The 26,119-nt window shown below is 40.9% G+C and overlaps 2 protein-coding genes across 2 annotated transcripts in view; both read left to right on the top strand.

Moving 5' to 3' along the window:
• Positions 1-26,119, top strand: part of LIMCH1 (LIM and calponin homology domains 1) — a 354,210-nt gene that overhangs the window by 181,073 nt on the left and 147,018 nt on the right. The window lies entirely within an intron of this gene.
• On the top strand, positions 18,297-18,953 carry LOC128049848 (60S ribosomal protein L13a-like). Its single transcript, XM_052642169.1, has one exon. The coding sequence runs from the start codon at positions 18,313-18,315 to the stop codon at positions 18,661-18,663; it is 351 nt and encodes a 116-aa protein (XP_052498129.1). The 5' UTR covers positions 18,297-18,312; the 3' UTR covers positions 18,664-18,953.

Here is a 26,119-nt window from a genome sequence, read left to right on the forward strand (position 1 = left end):
CAGAGATGTTATGGGGAGGGAGGTGGGAGGGGGGTTCATGTTTGGGAACGCATGTAAGAATTAAAGATTTTAAAATTAAAAAAATAAAAAACTAAAAAAAATAAAATTAAATTAAAAAAATAAATAAATAAAAAATAATAATAAAGCAAGCTGAGCGCCAAAGAATTGATGCTTTTGAACTGTGTTGGAGAAGACTCTTGACAGTCCCTTAGATGGCAAGGAGATCAAACCAGTCCATCCTAAAGGAATTCAGTCCTGAATATTCATTGGAAGGACTGATGCTAAAGTTGAAACTCCAATACTTTGGCCACCTGATGCAAAGAACTGACTCATTTGAAAAGACCTTGATGCTGGAAAAGATTGAAGGCAGAAGGAAAAGGAGATGACAAAGGATGAGATGTTTGGATGGCATCACTGACTCGATGAACATGAGTTTGAGCAGGCTCTGGGATTTGGTGATGGACAGGGAGACCTGGCATGCTGTAGTCCATGGGTCGCAAAGAGTCAGACATGACTGAGCGACTGAACTGAAGTTAGTAGTCCAAAACATTTACTATTCCAAAGTTCCTGTGGATCTAGAATCTGGGCTTGGCTTAGATGGATTAGAGTTTCAGGATGTCCCACAAAGCTGCCATCAGGTAGTGGCTGCTGTCATTTTATGACTTGACTAGGGAAGGATCTGGTTCTAAGCACACTCAGGTGGATAGCAACAAGATTTGTTTTGTTGCAGGATGTTGGCCAAAACCATCTTCAGTTGTTTGCCATAAGGGCCTATTTACATAGAACTCACAGTGTGATAGCTTGCTTCATGAGAATAAGCAAGCAAGAAGAACCAGAAAAAGAGAGAGAGAGAGAGAGAGAGAAAGATACTGAGAAAGAACAAACAAGATGAACATCACAATTATGTATAACCTAATCTCAGAAGTCACATTTCCTCACCTTGGTCATATTCTGTTGATCAAAAACAAGTCACCAGGTCTAGCCCACACTCAAGGGGAGGAGACTGCACAAAGACTTGTGTACAGGAAGAAGAGATCACTCAGAGGTATTTAAAAACTACCTCCACAGTGAATGAAATGATTGTCCTAATCTGCTGAGAAACGGAGGGCATGGATTTCTTATTCCCCTGAAAAAGCATCCTTTATAGTTATAGTACTTTAACAATAATACAGTTTTCCTTGGACCACCTCCTTTACGTGACATCTAAGCTCTGTTTCCCAGTTTTCATCTGCACGTATACACTAGAAATAGATGGTTTGTTCTTTCTTGCCTTCCAAGTGAAAATCCACTATGATTCAAGACATAATTCCATAATTCCAGCCTTCCAGGGGAATCCCCTTCTAGAAGCAAATAAGGTCTAATAGAGGGAGACTGTGAAATAGTAATGAAATGTTAAGATGCAAGGAAGAACAAGAATAAGTTTCTGTTTGAGAGTAAGAACTTTGAAAGGTATGGATTCTGAATATACTGCAAAGTCGCTTCAGTTCAGTTCAGTTCAGTTCAGTTCAGTTGCTCAGTCGTGTCCAACTCTTTGCGACCTTATGAATCGCAGCACGCCAGGCCTCCCTGTCCATCACCAACTCCCGGAGTTCACTCAGACTCACGTCCATCGAGTCTGTGATGCCATCCAGCCATCTCATCCTCTGTCATCCCCTTCTTCTCCTGCCCTCAATCCCTCCCAGCATCAGAGTCTTTTCCAATGAGTCAACTCTTCACATGAGGTGGCCAAGTACTGGAGTTTCAGCTTTAGCATCATTCCTTCCAAAGAAATCCCAGGGCTGATCTCCTTCAGAATGGACTGGTTGGATCTCCTTGCAGTCCAAGGGACTCTCAAGAGTCTTCTCCAACACCACAGCCCCAAAACATCAATTCTTTGGCGCTCAGCTTTCTTCACAGTCCAACTCTCACATCCATACATGACCACAGGAAAAACCATAGCCTTGACTAGATGGACCTTAGTTGGCAAAGTAATGTCTCTGCTTTTGAATATGCTATCTAGGTTGGTTATAACTTTTCTTCCAAGGAGTAAGCGTCTTTTAATTTCATGGCTGCAGTCACCATCTGCAGTGATTTTGGAGCCCCCCAAAATAAAGTCTGACACTGTTTCCACTGTTTCCCCATCTATTTCCCATGAAGTGATGGGACTGGATGCCATGATCTTCGTTTTCTGAATCACATCCTACTCTGTGCAACCCTGTGGAATGTAGGGTAACCCTCCAGGCTCCTCTGACCATGGGATTCTCCAGGCAAGTTTACTAGAGTGGGTTGCCATGCCCTCCTCAAGGGATCTCCCCAACCCAAGGTTTGAACCCACATCTCTTATGTCTCCTTCATTGGCAGACAGGTTCTTTGCCCCTGGTGCCACCTGGGAAGCCTGGGATCTAAAGACGTATCTACAATTAGAGAAGACTATTGGGGTTGGAGAAGGATGTTCTGGCCTCAGAGGATGGAATGAGAAAGGCTTTGAGCACAGGAACCTGGGGCTTGTCTGCAAGTGGCTTTTTGTATGTGGCTGCAGCTGGATCCCAGGGTCCCTGAAAGAAATCAATACTGTGGAAAGTGGACCAGGAATAGTAGGTTGAGACAGAAATGCTATCTGGAAGTGTTTGGGCTCGTCTACAGTAAGAGCCACTGCAAACAAAGGACTCTTGTGTTCCAGATAACTTTGGTGGCCATATGGAAAGTAGATTATGGGACGAGACCAGCAACCAAAGTCAGTTAGGAGACAAGTAGTTCAAACAAGAGGTAATGTCTCCTACTTAACCTTAGTAGAATCAGTGAGAGTGGAGATGAGGACACGGGATTTATGGTTCTATGTTTTTCACTGATAGTAGTGTGCCCTTAATTGTAAGACATACTATTTAAAAATTATATAACTAATTTTTAAAATTCATTAATTAAATTATAACACAATGTTAACATATCAGCAATGGAAAGATGCATCATTATTTTAGAAGTAAAAAAAATTGTACAACTTGGAATTAATGAAATATAATAAATAATCTTAGGAAGACGACATCTACATTTTGGATTTCAGCAACTTGGCGAATAGTGATGCCAGTAATATACATCATGGGAACAGGGGATGAGAAATGGGTTCCAAGAGAAAAGATGAATTCTCTTTTGGATGTATTGAGTTGGCTACCTTTAAGAGATTCTTGTACAGATGTCTGGCAGACAGTTGGAAAATGTTGGTTTGGAACTCATGAAAAAATGTATAAGAAATTGGAGTAGGTTAATGAATGGCTGATTTTAAATTTAAATCCTTATGCTGAAGTATATATGAAGACACATTCTTTCTTTTTCTGTAAACACAAACTTTGAAGTTTTCCCCCCCAACAAATTATAGTGTGCCCTTAGCAGTGTTTGACTTTCATTGGAAGGGGAGGTGGGGGAGGTTGGGATGATGAAAGAAGTTTGAGACCACAGGAGGAGTCATTAGCAGTTGCACTCAGATATGGAAATCATGAGAGATAGTAACTTAGATTTTCACATAATTAATAGTTTATTGAGATGTAATATCCAACCAATCTCATACCCTCTAGCCTTTCTTATACCCTTGATTCTTCACTCTTAATGCTTGATAAGCAGATTAATTTGCCACCATAACAAAGTATAGCAGATTGGGTGCCTTAAAGGAGAGAAATGAAATCAAGCAGAGGCAGGGTTGGTTGCCTCTCTCTTTAGCTTGAAAATGGTGATCTTCTCCATGGGTCTTCACTTGGTCTTCCTCTGCACTTTGTATCCTAATCTCATTTTTTAAAATAATGACACTGATCAAACTGGATTAGGGCCTGCTTTAAATGACCCAGTTGAACATAATCCCTTCTTTGAAGTCACTACCTCCAAATACAGTCACAGTTCTGAGTTACTGGGGGTTCTGACTTCAACATATCAATTTGGAAAGGGGACACAATCCAGTCCATACCAGTGAGTGAGCCAGCCAAGGAATGAAATTCTTATTCATATGGTTATGAATGCCTAGACATGCTAGTTGAAGTCTAATATCCCTTTATACACCACAAATTATTTTTCCACGCTTGTTTCCATAATTATTTTATGTGTCTGCAGAGGTGGAAGGTTATATATAGAAGTGCTGTAAAACTTTTTTTTCCTGTCCCCCCCAACTCCCACTTCCTATCTGGGGACTGGGGGGACACATTCTTTGAAAAAAGAAACCACTTATTCTCCCTTATCGTTCATTGAACAGCATTTAGCAAAGTTTCTGACATTACATCAGTTCCTTACTTTTTGTCCCCTGAGGAACAGACCTTCAATTAGGAACTGTGAGGAAAAAATATACATAATAGCAGGAAATACATATTTCAGACTAAGTCTTACTTCCTTTTTTCATAGTCATAACTTTTATAAAGAAGGAATTTCTGTGGAACTAATTTAAAGCAAATTCTTCAAACCCAGATTCATAGGGATTCTGTGGTTTGACAACAGGAAAAACACTTTAAATACCTGAAAGTATTGTATGGTGGAGTAAGATCCTGCTAGGTTGAAACAAATTCTCTTCAAATATGCCATCATCTGAGATTGTTTTGTAGGAAGTTTGTGTTGGCAAGCACCTCAAAAGAACTTGCTGGACAGCTCTTTTGTAATTAGCTGGCTTCCTGCTAAAATCTTAGGTCTGCCTTCATCTCAAAATGGACGTAAAAATTAGTTTCCCTCTCTTGTCATTCTCTCCACAAAATAAAGTATGGTATTTCTGAGTAAAAAATCTGTTGTTTTTATTTTTGAAAATTAATTTGATTCAGTTTAAAGTTTTGATTTGACTCATTTTCCCTATATTTAATAAGAGGATGATTGATATGGTGTTACAGCAATGGTGTTTATCTCAGCGGTCTTCCTCCCCCAAACCCATAATCCCAATCTAACCGTGAGAAAAATATCAGACAAACCCAAATGGAGGAGCAGAATCCTTGACCAGCACTTCTCAAAACTGTCAAGGAAAGTCTGAGAAACAAGGAAAGTCCAGAAGAAGCTTAAGAGAAATGATGATTATAATATGGTACCTTTGATGGATCTTGGAACAGAAAAAGTACATTAGTGGAAAACTAATGAAACCCAAATAAAACCTGAAGTTTAGTTAGTGGCAATGTACCAATGTTTGTTCATCAGTTGTGATAAATGGTACTAACCACTGTTGAGTAATATCAAATACCAGAACACAAGTTATAATGGACTATCTTTGCAATTTTCTGTAAATTGAAAAACTATTTTAAAATAAAAAGTTTGCTTAAAACCTAGACTGATTGACGATAAACATAAAATAAAACATAATGCAAGGATTCTATAAAATAGGCAATGAAACACAGAAGTTATTAATAAATGTTAAATGTCAGCCCACCACTTGATGTATTGGTATCAATAAATGGCAGGATACCAGTGAGTCAGTGGGCATATCAATCTAATAAACTTTTATAAATGATGAATGGGCTGTAAACACTGTGTTTTATAGTGTTTGAAAATTCCAAACAGTAAATCCACACACGATGTTTCTGCTCACATATTTCATGATTCCCGTTTTTTAGAATCTGCACAAAGAAATATTTCATGCCCTTTAGGGAGGTTTAATAAAAAACAACAGGTGGGAAATGGGTTTTGCAGTAGCAGGAACGGCCGTAACCATAAATACTAGTACCTGAGAATTACCCCAGCAGAGGACTGTAAACACATTAATCACTCGACAGTGCAGAAATTCCATCCTCAGATGTCATCTCAGTTTCACGCACAAAGACGAAATGCTTCTATTTAAATTCAAAACCCTGAATGGATATGATGATCCTTTATTTTCATGGGAAATCATGGAGTGAGTTCCCCAGTGTCCTCATCTATAAAATGGGATTGATTAAATCTCATCTCAGGATCGTGGGATTAAATAAGATGATACATGTAAAATGCCTAACATGGATGGTACCTCGTCTGTTTTCAGTATATTCTAGCTGTATTTATTATTTATTATATTCATGATTTTTCTGATAGCCTTACATTTTCATAACTAGAAGCTATTTAAAGGGGTTTTTTAAGTTTTTTATTTTATATTTTACTTTAATTGGAGTATAGTTGGAGTACAATGTGTTAGTTTCAGGTATACAGCAAGGTGCTTCATTTATACATATTCATATATTAATTCTTTTCCAGACTCTTTTCCTCACATAACTTATCACAGAAAGTGAAAGTGGTAGCCACTCAGTCATGTCCAATTCTTTGTGACCCCATGGACTGTAGCCTGCCTGCCAGGCCCCTCTGTCCATGGAATTCTCCAGGCAAGAATACTGGAATGGGTAGCCATTCCCTTCTACAAGGGATCTTCCCAATCTGGGGATTGAACCCAAATCTCTGAGTCTCTTGCATTGCAGGCAGGTTCTTTACCATCTGAGCTACCAGGGAAGCCCTGTTGTCACAGAATATTGTTCCAAATGAGGAAACTGAGACTCAGAGGGCAATGACTTGCCTGGAATCATGAGGCTGCTTTCCTCCAGAACTGCGACATGAACTCCCCTCCCTCAGGTCCCAGGGCCCTACTGCAGATCCAGGTTTACCCACTGCACTGAGTGCTGACTCTGCAGCAGCTGCTGCCACAAAGCTCTCGTGCAGGATCGCCCCGGGCATCTCTACGTCTAGGGGATTCTGTCCCCCTTCCTCAGTGGGAGCAGAACTCTCCGCCTCCCTCCCCAATAGGTGTGGCAATCATGCTCTCTTCCAGTTAGTTCTCTTTCACTGCATCAGCATTTCAGCTGCTGCAGCCTGCTCGGGGCAGAGCAGGGTTTGCTGTGCTGAGGACTGTTTTCAGAAAGGAGATGTAAGGGCATTTTGGCTGCTGTGTGGGGGCTGACTGGAGCACCCAGGACAGATGCCCTACCTGCCTCCCAAGTGTGGGTATGCTGGAGTTGTATGTGGACTATGAGGCCGTGGAGGGGTAAGTGAAATCCATTATGAGAAAAATACACGATGATGGGTGTCCATGAGTGAAGGAAGGAAGCTATTTAGATTTTATCACTTTTAGTTTTTTTTTTTTTTAAAACGTTCCTTTGTATACGTTTATGATATGGCTGGAATACACCAGAATTGCTTTCCTATGGAGTTTACCTTATCCCCTGATATTTTTACCACCTGTTTCTTTTAATGAAGTTTTCTTATTGTCTAAGGAAAGCATTATTTTTACCTTTTGGAGTGTGTCATGGAACGCATATAGATAAAAAGTCAAAATACAGAGGATTTCTCAAGAATTTTTTGTGAATTAAAAGCAACTCGGCTACATCTTAAAAGACGTATTCCTCAGTAGCACGTGGTGTCCTGGGGAAGATGTGATGGCATACCTGTGAGGTTTTGTTTCACCCGAGTTCTCCTCACATTCTGCTTTCTTCCACTGCCCTCTTTGCTTTCTGAAAATGTCTATTTCTTAAAATGAGGAGGGAAAGAATTGAGGAGGGGTGGTAGAGGATGGTGAGCCTGGGGTCAAAGGCTACTCATTTCAGCCCAGCCCACTCTTGTCCTTCAGAGTCAATATTTACTGCAGGATAGAGAAGGGATGGAGGTTATTTCTGGACAATTCTCTAATAAAATCCTGTCAGAACTGTCTGAATACTAAACGCTTCATGGCACTGGTTATCTAGGGGAAGGAAATTTTCCTCAGTCAAATTTATGAGGCTGGGTTGAAAACAAAGCTGAAACGGAGCCTGGCGAATCCCCATGGCAAAATGATTCATCTTTGTGGAGTTGGAAAATCTATTTTTATCACCTTTATTCAGCCAACTCCTTAATTTTATTCCCTCGCTGAACGCCTGCTATTTCCTTCATGGTGCTGAATAGCCCAAATGTGTCGGAGTCTGAGCTCCTCTTCGGGCTCTCCCCAGCCGGGCTGATTCAGCAGCCTGAGGAGAAGCGGGTTGTTCTGCACGGCGTGGGTGGGTGCAGAGCAGTGTAAAGGTCAGGTCACACCGAGCCACACGCTTTGGCTCAGGGTGCACGCCACTGCACTCTCCTGCCTTTTGCGTCAGGTAGTGTGGAGGGTGGTTGTTAGCCACTCAGTCATGTCCAACACTTTGTGACCCCACGGACTGTAGCCCACCAGGCTCCTCTGTCCATGGGATTTCCCAAGCAAGAGTACTAGAGTGGGTTGCCATGCCCTTCAGGGGATCTTCCTGACCCAGGAATCGAACCCAGATCTCCTGCCTTGGAGACAGATTCTTTACCATCTGAGCCCCCATGGAAGCCCAGAGGGTGATTGGGTGACCATAATTCTTGCTGAGAAGACCTTTCCAAGGGTGGGAAGAAGGGCAGAAACCCAGCACCTCCATGTGGTTTGCCTTTATGCTGGGAAGCAAGCATGAAAAGGTTGCCAATACCCTCAGTCTAATAATAGAATGGAAACACCGTTCTCATTTCCCTGTCTCTGTTTAGGTTTTTATCTATGCCATTTCAAGTTGCTGCACATTTCACCGGCTCTTGCAAGAGTCCCATGTGATGCTAAGAAGATTGGTGATTGTTTACAATCATAAAGTTTAAAAGACAAAGATGAAGGAAAAGAACCAGTTCTTACTAAGTTTCCTTGTCTAACTGAATCTGCCAGCTTACTGTTTGGAAGAAGTGGCAAAGGGCAGTTAGAAATCTTGACAATTATATGAACAGTGTTTGTAGCTGCATGGGGGTGGGATTTTTGGCATCTGGCAGAGTAGGCACTCAATGCATATTTTACAGAATGAATGGAAGGATACCATTCCTCACAGCCTTCATAGCTTCCTTAACCTTACCCTTAGCCTTCTTAATAGCTGTCCTTCAGGAGACAGTGCAGAGTGGTCATTAGGAACTGGCATTCTGGAGGCAGATGGCCTAAATTCAATTCCCAGATTTGCAACTTCTTAGCTGTGCTCTGTGGCAGGTTACTCAGTCATTTGAGGCCTTTGTTTCCTTGTCTGTAAAACGGGAATAATACAGCGACTACCTTATATGGTTTTCAGTAAATAAGTCAATATCAAAGTCTAGACTTTTTCCTGTAAGATGGTTCAAGATGTGAAGAGGGGGGAAAAAAAATAGCAGGAGGAGGTGATTGAGGAGGATTGGTTATTGGAATGAATTGGGGAATCTTTGAGATTTTGACCCTTTTTGGTTCATTCATTCCATTAAGTCATGATGCCAGTGATTTATAAACCTTCCTTTGTTCAGTAGAGAAAATAATTTGAGAATAAGAATAAAATGGAATTTAGAGGAAAAACATTACTTCCAATCTCTCAATAAATAGTTATTGAGCTCCTACTCTGTGCAAGGTGCTAAACGTTGGATTACCAAGTGTTGAAACTAATCGTCATTGTCCTTGCTCACATGGATGCTACAATCTAGACTCTTGGGCATTATGAACTTATTGACTCAGCTGCTTTGTTTCTTTTTCTCTGTTCAAAAGATATGTTGAGTAGATGTAAAAGGACAATCAAACTTAGCTCCCAGTAGTGAGTGAGGATGAGGAAGTAGCCAGAGAGTAATGTGCAGCTTCCCAGGTGGCGCTAGTGGTAAAAAAAAACCCTCCTGCCAATGCAGGAGACGCCAGAGACTCGGGTTCAATCTCTGGGTCAGGAAGGTCTCTTGGAATGGGAAATGGCAACCCACTCCAGTATTCTTGCCTGGAAAGTTCCATGGACAAAGGAGCCTGGTAGGCTACAGTCCATGGGGTGCTAAAGTCCATGGAGTCACAAAGAGTCGGACACGACGGAGCACTCACACACAGTGTGTGTATGGAATGGCGTTCAGAGCCCAGCTCAAAGGCTGTATAAAGGTAGATATATGCCCATGCTACATATGCGAGATATGTAGCATGGGCGTTGGATTGACCCACAAAACTGGAGCAGCATCCAAAGTAGTGGTATGTATGAAAAGTGAAAGTGAAGTCGCTCAGTCGTGTCTAACTCTTTGCGACCCCGTGGACCGTACCGTACCAGGCTCCTCTGTCCATGGAATTCTCCAGGCAAGAATACTGGACTGGGTAGCTATTCCCTTCTCCAGGGGATTTTCCCAACCCAGGGATCGAACCCGGGTCTCCTGCATTGCAGACAGACACTTTACCGTCTGAGCCACTCAACTTCTAAAATATACAGGAGCACAGGTAAGGAGTAACAGTGATAACAATGATAAGAGCCATAAGTAGAACGAAGACTGGATTTCTTTGAGATTATCTTCTCTTTTTAGCACCTGGCAGGCGGGCTTCTGTTTGGTCTTCTTCAGAACCTGGAGCTTCACATGTCTTGGAGATACAAGGATGTGTGTGAGCTACTAAGCTGCATGTAGTTTTGCTGGTCTGTAGAATATTCTGATATTTTAATTTGGTGGATACCCCTCCTTTTTTTTTTCCTTTCGAGAACAACAATGTTTGAAGACCTGCCCCTTCCTTACACCATTCATTCACCATTGTCACATATATTTTTGAGGAGCAGTTTTAACCTTAGGTGCCTTACAGCCGAAACCCAGTGAGTTACCAGTGTGGATTGTGGAATGCGATAATTAGCAATTTTTCATTCTGCTTTCATCTGTATGGCTGGATTAATTCCTGGGGTCTCTGTCTTCTGGACACAGTCATTTCTTCCACAGCAGACATCTGTGAAGAAACCGAGGTTACGAAATGACTGGGGTATGTTTTACATGGCTGTATTCAGCTCCTTCTGTTTGATTCCCATGTCTGCTTTGGCAGGGATTTCCACAGTTTTTCTGTGGGTGGTGCCAGAGAATGACTTTGGTAAACAGCCCCCTGGCTGCTGTTGGCTGGGTCCCCACAGACACCATAAAGGACACAACTTGAAAAGTCACTGAGGTTCCCCTGTCCTTCCTAGAGCTGCTCCAGCCTTACTGTGTTGTGAGCAGCAGTAGGGAAACTGGTCTGTTTGCTCTCTCTTTCTCGGCTGCCCTGTGAGCGAGTGGAGTTCCAACTGTGTTGAGTTTCCCTTTCCTCCTAATACACATCTTGGGATTTTCATCCACCCCTGACTCTGTTGGAGTCTTTTTGATAGAATCTCATTTCATCTTTGTCATTTCTGTTTCAGTTTTTCACTCCCCAAACAACCAGTCTTGAAGTTCTCGATTTATTTATTTTATTCAGGCTGTTGCTGCTACATTCTGCTTTTAGGAATATGAACAAGCTTAGTAAATTATTCAATATAAATGAATATGGATATATATATTCTACAGATGTCAATATGTGTATATATATATATATATATATATATATATATATATAATTTATTTATTTATTTTTCCTGATAAAGTTCTAATGATAGGAGGCTTTTACTCTTAAACTATTCAACCAAAGTAATTGAAGATAGAAACGTTTATATATGTGAGTTAAGCAGTAAAAATTCATACAAAAAAAGAAGTCCTAAGAGAAAAACAGATTTAAGTAGATTTATTAAAAGACAAAAAGAAGGAAGGAAAGAGAAATCTGACTGTCTAGCAACTGAGCATCCCTTTGTTTACAACTCTCTCTCTTTTTTTTATCTTAAATAGCATGTGCTGCTTATTTCCTGAAGTTGACCTATTTTCCCTGTTCCTCTCTTCTTCCATTGCCATAAAACAAGTATTTATACAGTTTATTGCCACATTGGTATTTCAGTGGCATCCAGAAATCCATCCCATCTAATACATTCCATTACACTGTGAGCAAATCTGATACAGATATTGTCTTAAGTCAGAGGAGAATCTGATACAGATATTGTCTTAAGTCAGAGGAGAGTCTTCCGTCAGTGCAGGTATTAACACTTAGGAGAGAAACTTACTATAATGTGTTTATATGAATTAACACATTGACAGTAAGAACTAAATAAATTATAAAATATTCCTCACATCATGCTTAAAGGATTATCTCTTTTGATGATAACAAAACTGGTTACTAAATATAATGGTCAAGGGGTCAGTTGACCTTCAAAATAATTAACTGGCGACTTCCCCAGTGGCTCAGACAGAGCGTCTGCCTACAATGTGGGAGACCTGGGTTCAATCCCTGGTTCAGGAAGATCTCCTGGAGAAGGAAATGGCAACCCACTCCAGTATTCTTGCCTGAAAAATCCCAAGGACAGAGGAACCTGGTAGGCTACAGTCCATGGGGTCCCAAAGAGTTGGACACAGCTGAGTGACTTCACTATCGTTTTTTGGCAAATAACACATTGGTTCAAAGAAAGCTAACGGCAGAAAGTTTGTGATTTGTGAGAGAGAACGTAACCTGTGCAACTGTGTCTAAGATTCTGGGGATAATTCTATTGGTGGATTCAGCATCTCTTTCCCCAGAAAGGAGTATTTGTCCCTAAGACAAGTGGTATCTTTCAAGGCAGAGAGTGTCTATCTCGGCTAAAGGCATTTAGTTTTTACTATAAATATACATATTGTGTATTTTAGTAGAAATATGTTAACCTATGTTTGTTTAATAGATTGAAATATAAAGATGTAAAACACATGAAATACATTTGAGTGTGGTATTAGGGACATTTTTGAACTACTGCATAGGGAGGGTTTTATCTGTAAAAAATCCTAGTATTTAAGAAAGTAGGATTTTTCATGAAATTTACTCAAGCAAGATGACAAGTCAGGTTTATTATATATGACAATTAAACCTTAGGTTTATTTTGTCCCAAATTGAAGCTTTCCTTTTCTTCCCTGAGCCTAGGGATCAAGGTCGGCATACTCGACAGTAAACTGAAATGTGTTCTCCTGGTCATTCCGTCTGCTTTATGAACCCAATTCGTTGGATGGCATACAAGGGAAACTTGTTACCATTTTCTTTTCTATCCGGGTCTCAGCTCCCTTGACAGGCCTCTGAGTCCAAAGTAGTGTTAATACTGTAAGGTCCTGACATCTCGGCTAGGTTTCTGATTAAAAAAACAAAAAGGAAGTTCTGTGCCATACTTTTACAGAGAGCATGTGGTGTGTACTTGTTTGGTGATAGGTTTTTATCCCTTGGTAGAAAGACGCTACTGTGTCTTAAGTGAATGCTCACTCCACCATTTCACAGATCCTCGTTGTTTTTCTTTTGCATGGGTGATAGATTGAGGGGACGTGGTGACAAGACTGCCAAGGAAATATTCCTTCTCCAGTAGTTTACTTCTGCATGTTTATCTGAAATTCAGTCTTTTCATCTTTGGGCATGCTTTCCTCCAACAAACAGCACGATGAACTCTTGATACTGTACTTCTGACTCCCCATCCTTGCCTTTCCAGCCCCCTCGGCTCCAAACCTGTGATTATGCTGGATGCTTTCTGTTATGCTTCGGCTTGCAGCAGGCCAGCTGAAAGATAAACAGCTATTAAATAAATCTATGACCCTTTTTAGAACAAATAGAGCTGTTGAAAGAGTTTAAGAACATAGTGACTCCTTGAAAGATTGTCAACATTCTTGAACCCTTTGACTGAAAGTGAATTTTCTTCTGTGTGTGTATAGATACTGAAATTTATTTTTAAAAAAAGGAAAAGAGCTTCAGTAGCAAGACATTTGAAGACTTTTTTGTTCTTAACCTTGCAGTGTTTTTCTTGGCAGGACTTGAAGAAAACAGCTGTCATCTACTTTCTGCTCCTGTTGAGGGAAGCGGTTGGGACTGAGAGACTCTGGGGTGACAGGGAGAAGCCCACAGAGGAGAGAGGAGCCCTGGGCTTGCTGGGTGCCAAGGGCTTACCTAGTTAATCCATGGCACTCACCCTGCTCCCTAATGCTGCGTCTTTCTTTTCTTTTCTATTTTCTCATACGTCTCCATTGCTGTGGGGCTGGAACACTGGGGCCTACCCTGGACCACACACATCTCCTATCGTCACCAGATTCATCTCTGGACACTAGATGAGCCCTACTGCCTTTGAGATTGTGCTGCTTCCTAGGGAGCTTTGTCTTTATGTGCTGGGCCAGCTAAATGGGACCCCACACACTTTGTTCTCATGGGTTCAGCTTTGTGATACTCCCCAACTTGCCTCAGTTACCTCTTGGGTTCTTGATCTAAACTCTAGTCACCAGGTGTTGAAGATGCAGTCATTTGAACTGATCTTTCTTCCCTCTTCTTTCTTCTTTCCATTCTGCCAGCAACTTCTCTGAAATGGCAAATGCCAATGGGGACAGTTTACTTTACTTCTCTGTATAATCTCAGAGTTATTGCCAGTAAAAGGGCAAAACTTTTTGGTTGTCATCCTGAATGGTGGTGTGATATGAGTTGGGATGCTGAAACCAACATAGAGGTATTTTTAGCAAAATGAAATATTTTGATGCATATCTCTCACCTGAAATTTTTCCCAGATTTGCTATTTCTAGCTTCTTAACAGCTTCACAAAGGGGTATTGTATTTGAGTCGGAAGAGAGAAATATTTTTATTTCCTGCCCTTGACGGTTAGTGGAATTGATAAAAAGCATCAAGGCTCTTTGAGTTCTGGGTCTCTCACCAGAAAAACATAAACAAAAAACCCCAAACCATTATGTAAGAAAGAACTTGAGTGGTTTTTTCCTGTTTGTCAATATGAGGGGAGAGTTACTGTGGAAAGTGAGGGGCAGTCGTCAGCAGGAAAGAAAAACAAAGAGTTTTACTGGGAGAATCATAGCCAGAGAGATTGGGGAGCTACAGTATCATCTGGCTTTAAACTTGACATTGACCTTGACTGATGGCTCTAACTTTCCCTCCCCAGATCAGTTCAAAGGCTCCTTTTCTCATCTATATTTCTGAGAAGAAATAGTTGCAATTTGAGTTGAAGGGTATTAGAGCTACACTGTTTTTATTAAGTGACTATTGACTTCCCTGGTGGCTCAGACAGTAAAGCGTCTGTCTACAATGCGGGAGACCTGGGTTCAAGCCCTGGGTTGGGAAGATCCCCTGGAGAAAGAAATGGCAATCCACTCCAGTACTGTTACCTGGAAAATCCCATGGACAGAGGAGCCTGGTAGGCTACAGTCTATGGGGTCGCAAAGAGTCAGACACGACTGAGCAACTTCACTTTTGATCAATAAATGAGTGGCTGATAGTTTCTTATGGTTAATCAGAAAATGTTAATTTAAAAAGTCACAGGTTTGACTCTTCAAAAAGTTAAGTAAACACATAGAGCTTATGTACATAACCAGTTGGAAGACAAAATAACCATTTAGTCAAGCATATCCATTTCATTTCATACTTATTTGGTATTTTAATTTTTTGACCATAGTGTGTAGGTGACCCAACTGTTACCTTGGTTAAATTTGCTGACACAAAGTATTAGCAATGGACTGACTGTGTTATAAAAATAAGAAATTATTCCTATTTGGTTTACCTTTTTATTCATTCACCAAGATTTCCAAGACTTGGTCAATAGATTTCTGTGCAGATATATGGTGACACATTGTTATCAATGCCTGCTGTGTAGAATAGAAAGGTGTCCTTGCTCATTTCTAATTTTTTTAATTAAAAATGCCTTTGAGAGATTGCTTATGCTGTTCTCTTACACTTTTCTGTCCATGGGATGAAATCAGCATGTTGGTTTTAATTTTCAACTTCATGCTTGCTGCTCTAACCTTCCCCTCCTCTCAGTTCCCTTACTCCTGAGTCTTCAGGTACTTTCAGCGTGCTCTTCCCATGCCTGATTCACTGTTCCACCACCTGGCATTCCAGGCAATGGACAACTGCTTCTCCTGTGATAGATGATGGCACTGAAATAGGAGTGAGCCTTAGTATAACTGGAGCAAAAATTGCTCTCTTGGGTCAGCCCCATTCTTCCTCTACTCAACAGCATGTTCTGTTAACCACAGAAATGCCAAGGGTTTCCCCTTCCCCCATCTATAAGAATTCATTAAGGCCTATTTATATCTCCTTTTTGGTTTGCATTTTCTCCTTCCTATGATATTCTTTTAAATTTTTTTTAGGTAATTGACATATAACATTATATTCATTTCAGGTATACAGCAAAATGATTCAACACTTGTATATATTATGAAGTGATCACCACAATAAGTCTAGTTAACATCCATCACCACACAGAGTTACAGAACTTTTTTTCCTTGTGATGAGTACTTTTAAGATCTACTTTCTTAGCAGTTTTCAAATATGCCATACATGCTGTATATTACATCAACTATAGTCACCATGCTGCATATTACATCCCCATGACTTATGTATCTTATGGCTGGAAATTTGGGCCCTTTGACACCTTCACTCATTTTGCTCCCCCTCACCCCCTTTCCTCTGGCAGCCACCAATCCTATTACTCTTAGAGGTGTTAGAGAGGCCCAGATTCTTCTCCTGGTTCAGCCACTTTCTAGGTAGGTAACTTTGGGCCAGTTATTTAATCTTTTCTAAGCCTCAGCTTTCTCTTCGGTAAAATGAGGATTAACTGTAGTACTGACCTCATAAGACTGTTATAAAGCTTAAATGAACTTATGCAGGTAAAATTAGAATGTTTACCTAGTGCATGCTAGGTAGGTGCGTGCTCAGAAAAATGTATTGGTAGTAGTGGCGCTGAGGCAAGTGCTAATGCCACTCATCCCTCCCTAAACCTCTACTTTCTCATCTGTAAAATGGCATAATAATAGCACCTAACTCATTGATTTGTGAGGAAGTGTGTGGATCAAGTCTGTGTCTTGCCTGACATCTTGTAAACTCTCAATGAGTGGAGGTGGAGACTTCTGCAATAATGTACATTCCTTATACTTCTGTTTATCTCTGCTCTTTGTTTAAGGCTTATACTTTAAGCCATAAATCCACCCACGAGGAGCTGAGACTAAACTAACCAAGTCACTCTGAACAAGTTCATTTGCTCTGTTTCCAATTCCTCATGAAATGACAGTGTTAGACTCAATGCTCTGAATAGTTTCTTCCCTTAAAGTATTTTAGCAATGTTCACTTCATCACTCAATTTTGAAAATACCTGTTAATGAGAAACTCATCCAAAAGAACTTTGCCCTCTACTACTGAAGAAAGACCTTACTAAATTAATCGCCTTAGTCCCTTAGTCAATTTTCTCTCACTTAAAAACCCAGATTGTTTTGTTTATATGATTAATGACTTCATCAACTGGCCCCTTCCAAAAATGTAACTGACTAGCCTATAATTCCCCAAAGCCATCTTATTCCTCATGGTTATAGTTTTAGTCTAAAAACCCTTGTCCAGTTTCACAAAAATTAAATCCTGATGCCTTGCAGATCTACCCCATATTGAGGAATAGTGTTCAATTTTGTCTCTTTGCCAGTGGCCCCTTTTACTTTGCTCTGCTCCCAAATCCTCATCCAGTTCTTTTCCATTTGGAGAATAGACTTGAAAAAAACTAGTTTCCATTACAATCTCATCATCCTTGCGATAGGAAAGCTAAGTATGCTGTGGGATTTCAGGCCAGGAGCATTGAACTGGAAGCCCAAAGACTTGGGTTACAGTCTAGGCTCTGCCCCCAAAGCAGAGGGACTTTGGACAGTATACTTACTGTTGCTTTTGTCCTTGGTGTTGATAGATAGGACAGAATGATTCCTGAGGGTTTTCTCCCTATGAAGATTTATGGTCCCTATTCCTTCCCGTTTTGTCCCATACTGGAGTGTTTGTTTGTTTGTTTTGGGCTTATTTTATTTGTATTTATTTTTGTTGTTGTTGAGGTATAATTGCCATGCAACATTCTATTTGTTTCAGGTATACAATATAATATTTTGATACGTGTATATTTTGCAAAATGATCACCACAATAAGTCTAGTTAACATGTGTTACCACTATAGTGATAGATTTTTTTTCTTGTGATAAGAACTTTTAACATCTACTCTTTTAGCAACTTTCAAATATGCCAGACAGTGTTATTAGCTATAGTCACCATGTTGTACATGATAACCCCATGACTTATTTTAAAACTGTAAGTTTGACCCTTTCGGTCTCCTTCACCCATTTTGCCCTGTCTGATTTTTTTCGCTTAGCAGAGAGCCCTCAAGGTCCATCCAGGTTGTCACAGATGGCGAGATTCCACTCTTACTATGGCTGAGTAATATTCCATTGTGTACATATACCGCATTTGCCGTATCATTCATCTACTGATGGACACTTCAGTTGTTTCCATATCTTGGCTCTTGTAAATAATGCTACAGTGAACCTAGGGGTACATTTATCTGTAGTTAGTGTTTCATTTTCTTTGGCTAAATACCGAGAAGTAGAATTGTTACGTCATATGGTGATTCTACTTTCCTTTTTTTTGAGCAACCTCCATACTGTTTTCCATAGCGGCTGCACTAGTTTGCAATTCTGCCTGGAGTGCATGAGGGCTTCGTTTCCTCCATATCCAAACCAACCCTTGTTCTTTGTTGTCTTTTTGATCGTGGTCATTCTAAAATGTGTGAGATCCTTTCCCAGGTGGCTGCCGAAGATGGCGGAGGGGCAGGTCCTGGTGCTCGATGGCCGAGGCCATCTCCTGGGCCGCCTGGCGGCCATTGTGGCCAAGCAGGTGCTTCTGGGCCGGAAGGTTGTGGTCGTGCACTGTGAGGGCATCAACATTTCTGGCAATTTCTACATAAATAAATTGAAATACCTGGCCTTTCTCCGCAAGCGGATGAACACCAACCCCTCCCGTGGCCCCTACCACTTCCGAGCCCCCAGCCGCATCTTCTGGCAGACAGTGCGAGGCATGCTGCCCCACAAGACCAAGCGGGGCCAGGCTGCTCTGGAGCACCTCAAGGTGTTTGATGGGATCCCACCACCCTGTGACAAGAAAAAGTGAATGGTGGTTCCTGCTGCCCTCAAGGTTGTGCGTCTGAAGCCTACTTGCAAGTTTGCCTACCTAGGGTGCCTGGCTCATGAGGTTGGCTGGAAGTACCAGGCAGTAACAGCCACCCTGGAGGAAAAGAGAAAGGAGAAAGCCAAGATCTACTACCGGAAAAAGAAGCAGCTCATGAGGCTACGGAAGCAGGCCGAAAAGAACATCGAGAAGAAAATTGGCAAAGTCACAGAGGTCCTCAAGACTCACGGATTCCTAGTCTGAGCCAAATAACATTGACTGTTTATTCTTCATGCTTGGCCTGGCCTGCCCTTCCTCCATCGCCACCCTAGGATGTGGGGGCCCCCAGAGGCTGCCATGCAGGTGCCACGGGCAGACGGGGTATAGCCGAGGGGCATTAGTCAGTGTAGGCAGATCCAGGGGCTGTGCAGGCATCGCTGGCAGCCTCTTTGTTCGTGAGACTTTTAAGACGAACAGTTGGAACAACCAGTCCAGTTGCAATATTGGCAGAAGTGAGCTGGAAGACTATTGGAAGGGATTCGCGTGACTTAAGGGAGTCTGTTCATGCTTCCCACGTGGTCGGATACTATACTCTGCAGCTGTTAGGATGTGAGAGAATGCCCAAAAAGTGTCTCTGGAAGAGAAGTTTCAGCCAAGGGGTCACAGGCATCGCCCTTATGTCTTCCCTATATTTTGTGATCCAAAACCAATAAATTATTTTTTTAAATAAAAAATAAAATAAAATGTGTGAGATGATAACTCATTGTGGTTTGATTCACATTTCCCTGATGATTAAGGATATCATCTTTTTCATTACTGTTAACCATAACTACCACTTATTTAGTACTTACAATATGTCAGACATTAACAGGTTAACATTAATTGAGTGCTTATTATGTGCTAAGCAATTTACATCTATAAATAACATCTAAAATTTTACATCTCCCCATAGTAACCCAACAAGGTAGATACAGCTAGTATCCTCCTCTTACAAAAAAGGAAACTGAGATCCTGGGGTGCTAGGTATGTGCTCAGAGTGAATGAGGAAGCAGGTAAATAATGGATTAGGTGGATGAGGGAGCAAGTTGGTATTTGAATCCAGGAGTCTGGTGCCACACTCTTGCCACACCATGTTTTATTAAACAACATCCCTAAGCAATTAGTTTCCCCCTCTTTTCCTTCCTACAACAAAGCAAGGAAGGATAGAATAGTGCCCTTATTTATTAAATGAGGAAACTAAGCTCAGGGAAGTGAAACATTTGACCAAAGAATCCAGGTGGTTAGATGAAGTAACCCAGCTAGTTAGCTAGCTAGACAGAACTGGGATTCAAATCTAACCCTGGCTCTTAACCGCCACATCCCATGGCCTTAGTGGACTTCTCACTATTCCCACAAGTATCTTCAAGATTAGTAAAAAGCTAAGTTATGATACATTTTTTAAAGGAAAATACTTCTTTTTTTAAGCACATAAGATAGAGGCTTTTAAGCTCATGAGAGGTCAGACTTGCTTGAAGAGTAGGTATAAATCACTTTGTAATCAACACATTATTTGCAAATAGTCTTTTTATTTAGTGAGATATTAGTTTAATCTTCCCAAGTGGCACTAGTGGTAAAGAACCTGCCTTCCGATGCAGGAGACATCAGAGATGTGGGTTTGATCCCTGGGTTGAGAAGATTCCCCTGGAGAAGAAAATGGCAACCCACTCCGGTATTCTTGCCTGGAGAATCCCACGGACAGAGGAGCCTGGCAGGCTATGGTCCATAGGATCACAAAGAGTCAGACACAACTGAAGTGACTTAGCACTAGCTAGTTTAATGTAGTTCCTATCTGATTTGTCTTTATTCCAAATAATGCTGTCTGAATTAATGAAACCTCATCATGTACCCGAATTTCTGAAGATTGAAGTCTTCACCCACAACATCCTCAGTGCAACTTTGATTACTTATGTCCTTGATTCTTTCTTTTCTGCTTAAACATCTATTTCCTGTTTATAGGAGGGTGAGACCCCAAAATGGATATAGAATCTGGTTAATTTCTATTGTATGTCTGACATGTAGTGGGAGCTCAATTAATGCCTGTTGACTGACTCAATAAAGAAAAATAATTTATACCCTTGTCTCATTTTACTCTTCTAGGCATTAAAAAATGTGACTAACTTTCTAAATGACCTGGAGTCAGCGGCTCAAAGCTTTCTCATCTCACTATCTCTGGGTGCATTGAGTTGGAATCAATCACTCACCACTTGGTCTGAAATTCTAACTAGGAGTTGACAGGAAGTGGGCAGGAATTGTTGCTTTGCTTTTTATTGTTTGTATAAATATTAGGTGCCATGGCAACAAAAAACTAACAGCCAGATGAAGAACAGAAACATATGGAGAAGTGGAAGCCTATTTTGAAAAAGAGGATATTTGAAAAAAATGCTTCATTTGGCTTATCTTGATATGAGTGTATTGCTTCATTTGGCTTACCTTGATATGAGTGTATTGAGAATATGGTTTATTCTGTTCCTGAGGGAAAATAAAGATACCACTGGGGGAAAAATAAAAGCTCTGTATAAAATATCAGTATAACCAAAGAATAAATATCTTATATAATTGGGGCACAAACTTGTCTCTGAGTTTCCTGGCAGCCACAGTAAAAAGAAAAACGTGATTATAAGGTTTTTCACTTCTGTGAAATACAGTCAAAATAATATATTTTGAGGAAAAAGCCTATTCTTCACATCTAAGATTAGAAGATAAAATTCTTTTTTACAAGTCTTTCTGTAGGAGACTAATAACTCTGTGTTTCCCAAAGAGTGTTTCTCCTATCTTTCTACCTACATGAGAGGAAATTGACAGCCTTCAAGATGAGAATCAAATTTTCAAAGTCCTTGTTGGGTTAGTCGTATAGTTAGATAAAAATACAGATGATCTGTGGTTGATCAGGGTGGGATGTGTGTCTTTTATCTCTCTGGCACTGTCAGTAGGGTTCATGAGCTTAGTTGTATCTTGAATCATGAGTATATATAATAGCTCACCCTTACAATGCCAGGCTCATTAGAGACCATGCGAAACAGTGCTTGATCCTTGAAATTTCCTAAAGGAATCATTTGGGACAAAGTCATCCTCGTAAGATCTACTTTTCTTTTTTTTTAATATTTTAATTTTATTGAATTATAGTTAGTTGTGTTAGTTTATATAACATTGTGTTATATCACATTGTGTTAGTTTCAGGTGTACAGCAAAGTGATTCAGTTATGCATATCCATATGTTCATTCTTTTTAGATTCTTTTCTCATATAGGTTATCACAGAATATTGAGTAGAGTTCTCTGTGCTATACAGTAAGTCCTTGTTGGTTACCTATCATATATATATATTGTTGTTTGTGTTGCCGCGTCATGTCTGACTTTTGTGACCCCATGGACTATAGCCCATCAGGCTCCTCTGTCCATGGGAATTCCCAGGCAAGCGTACTGGAGTGGATTGCCATTTCCTCCTCCAGGGGAGTCTTCTGACCCAGGGATCAAACCCGTTTATCCTACATTGCAGGCAAATTCGTTACCACTGAATCACCAGGAAAGCCTGGTGAGCATGTATAGTAGTGTGTATGCGTTCATCCCAAGCTCCTGATTTATACTGCTACCCCCCCATTTCCCTTTTGGTAGCCATAAATTTGTTTCTGATATCTGTAATTCTGTTTCTGTTTTGTAAATGAGTTCTCCAAAGAAGACATACAGATGGCCAAAAGGCGCATGAAAAGATGTTCAACATCACTAATTATCAGAGAAACAAAAAAGCAAAACTACAATGGGATGTCACCTCACGTTGATCAGAATGGCCATCATCAAAAAGTATACAAACAAACAATAAATTCTGGAGAGAGTGTGGGTAAAAGAGAACCCTCCTACAGAGTTGGTGGGAATGTAAATAGGTATAATCACAAGAACAGTATGGAGGTTCCTTGAAACACTTAAGATATACTTTTCTTTATGCAATTGTATCGTAAAATTAAGTTACTCCTATTGAATCAAAATGATCACTACTGAGAATCTTCTAGGGCCAGTCTGTTTGGTTAGCATTGGGCAGTAGGAAGACACAAATATGAGAAAAAACTGGGGGGCTCATATGGAGCAGGGGTCAGCACATGATGGCCTACCAGTCAGAAGCAGCCTCCTGCCTTTTTTAAAAATTTATTTTTTGTTGGAGGGTAATTGTTTTGCATTATTGTGTTGGTTTCTGCACTACAAGAATGTGAGTCAGCCTTAAGTGTACATATATTCCCTCCCTCTGAAACTCCTTCCCATCCCCCATCCCACCCCTCTAGGTTGTCACAGAGCACTGGGCTGAACTCCCTATGTTATACAGTAACTTCCCACTAGCTAGCTGTTTGGTTGCTTTCAGTTGCTCAGTCGTGTCTGACTCTTCGCAACCCATGGACTATAGCATGCCAGACTTCCCTGTCCTTCACCATCTCCCGGAGCTTGCTCAAATTCATATCCTTCGAGTCAGTGATGCCATCCAGACATCTCATCCTCTGTTGTCCCCTTCTCCTCCTGCCCTCAATCTGTCCCATCATTAGGGTCTTTTCTAATGAGTCAGCTCTTCACATAAGGTGGCCAAAGTATTGGAGTTTCAGCTTCATCATCAGTCCTTCCAGTGAATATTCAGGGTTGATTTCCTTTAGGATAGATATGGAATACCTGCGAGCAAAGAATGGTTTTTTTTAATGTGTTTAACATGGTTGAAAGAAGTTTAAAGAGTAATATTTTATAACATGAAAATTAAGTTCTAATTTCAGTGTCTATAAGTAAAGTTATAATGGAATACAGCTATGCTTGTTGATTTATATAATATCTATGGCTACAAAGTCCACAAAGCCTAGAATATGCAACTTTAATAAAAAGTTTGCTGACGCCTGATACGGTGGAGGGAGTACCTTCCATGAGTCCATGAGCTGTGTGAAGAATCTGAAAGAAGAGGAGCTGTCCTCTCTAAGGGCCAGGGGCATCTGTGTGGTTCATCCCTTATGTCCTCATGCATTGACCTTTAAGACATAGCATCTGCTGATTCTGCATGTGCATCAGGATCCACCTGAGAGAATGTTCCAGAAGACTGCAGTCATGAGCTTACGGATATTTATCAATAGCATCCTCCTGCTCCTGAAGCCTTTACCAACTTTGTTCTTGTGGAATCAGTGCCTTTCCCTGTTCTTTGCTTTTCATCCCCCTAGGCTGCTTCTCACTAATTCATAAAAATTATAAACATGAATATTTTAGAGTTTTGTGCTATAAAATATTCAGATTTCCCCAGTTCTACTTCTCAATCTGTTCTTTATTACTCCTGGTCCTTTCCCAGGAACTTGGAAAACAATTTTTCTAAATATTTCTCTAAATATTTGGTTAGATCTGTGTGGCTTTTTAGACCCAGTTTCAATAATTGCCCTCTTGGATTCAGGGACTAGGGACTAGCCTTGCCATCTTCCTTTCATTTTTGGTTTAACAAATATATATTGAATACCTACTATGAGCTAGATCCTATGTTATTATCCAAATGTATAAGGATGAAAAAATGAACCAGATAAGGTCCCTGACTTCAGTGAGTTCTCAAGTTCTTTAGTATTAAACCAGGGCAGGCCCAATCCAGCGGCCTGAGCCTGGTAAAACTGATGGGGTGGTTGACTTTGCTGGCTTCCAAGCTCACATCCAGTAAAGCCCACCCATTTGATGGATGGCTCCAATCTTTGGAAAACTCTAACTTTCTAAGAGCCAAAGTTTTCCTCTTGAAAGACACTCTAAGGATTTAAATAAACTCTTCTATTCTCATCTTCTAAGCACATAGAACAATTTTGCTTCCTCTTATAAATGATAGACCTTCTGCTATTTCCCTGTAGGGCTTCCGTGGTAACTCAGGTGGTAAAGAATTTGCCTGCAACACAGGAGACCCAGGTTTGATCCCTGGGTCAGGAAGATCCCCTGGGGAAGGGAATGGCAACTTGCTCCAGTATTCTTGCCTGGAGAACTCCAGAGGAGCCTGGGGGGCTACAGTCCATGGAGTCACAGAGAGTCAGACACAACTAAGCAACTAGCACTTTCAACTTTCCACAGTTTCTCTTTGTATCAGCTAGCTATTGTTTCAATTAAGCTGTGTAACAAACAAGCACAAAACCTGAGGGTTGTAGAACAACTATTTGTTGCTCATACATCTGCGATGATGGACTTGGTGGGCTTGCCAAGGTTGGTGGGGCCCTCTCATATGTGATGGGGTGGCCTGGCTGGTCAGCCAAGATGATGATGGTGTTCCACTTGTCTTCCTCATTCCTGTTAGCTATCCTAGGCGTGTTCTCATGCTACCTTCTATTACCTCTGAGACTTAAGTTCCTGGACTACCCACCATTATGTCAGAATTTTTCTTAAAATGCACACCCACATCTGCACAACTCTCTTTTAGATGTGGTTTGACCAGTTGAAAATACAGAGGTATCATTATAACTTATCCTCCAGACATATTGCTTCTGTTAATTGTTAATCTGGGCTCAGATGGAATGAGCTTATTTGGCCGAAGAACTGCACAGTTGGCTGTCATCTCATGTCAGGCTTGAGGAAAAGCAAACCTCTCAGATCTTTTTCCATATATACTGTTGCCAAGTCTCATCCATCCTGTTAAACAAAATCTTTAGTCCTTGAACTGTCAGTTGGGTTTCATAAAGGGTCTTTGAAATATGTATTGAATTAATTAAGTTGATTCATTCACTCAATACATATTTCTCATGTGCCTACGAGGTGCCAGGCACTGTGCAGGGAACAAGGCATTGCCATAGTCCTTGCTCCTGTGGAATTGATGCTGTAATGGCAGCAGGGTAGGGCAGAGGCTGAAGATTTAGCAGTCAACATTAACAAGCTTTATCAACGTCGTAGCATTTTTTTGCTATGGAAGCATCTCCTTTCTATTTGAGAGCTCCTGTGGTTGATTAAAATTCCAGTCACTGCCATTTGATTGATATTTTGGTGAGATGTTGACACATCTGCTTGAACGAGACATGAATAGTTAGTGGATGTGCGGCTGTTCACAAATTTCAAAGAGCAGGTTTCTGTTGGACATTGTGAACTTGATCGACATCACACGCATGGTGATGTTGATTTAGCAAGAGATCCCTACTGTTTTCAAGGAAAGCTCAAATGTCTTCCCCTTGCGCCGCTTGATGGGCGTAATGTGTGAAGAATTTTAGGCAAGGAAATGTGTTGTGAATACATAAGCCTATCTCAGAGGAGCCTCCTGTCACCCTCACTGCTGGGTATGCCTATGCCAGAGCCAGTTAAACACCTTCCGTTGGTTCTGGGTGCCCGTTACTCTCGCCCTCTGTCCTGCCCTGACTGTAACGCTGATCTATAAGGACTATGAGGAAGCATTGCCCCTTTTCAACTGACCCGGTATTCAAATGCAAAACAAGCCTTCTTCTTTCATTCATTCAGCAAATA

This window comes from Budorcas taxicolor, chromosome 6, assembly GCF_023091745.1.
Source record: "Budorcas taxicolor isolate Tak-1 chromosome 6, Takin1.1, whole genome shotgun sequence".
Classification (NCBI taxonomy): domain Eukaryota; kingdom Metazoa; phylum Chordata; class Mammalia; order Artiodactyla; family Bovidae; genus Budorcas; species Budorcas taxicolor.

Excerpts from the sequence above, each read along its gene's own strand:
- LOC128049848 (XM_052642169.1), top strand. The coding sequence starts at position 18,313 with ATGGCGGAGGGGCAGGTCCTGGTGCTCGATGGCCGAGGCCATCTCCTG.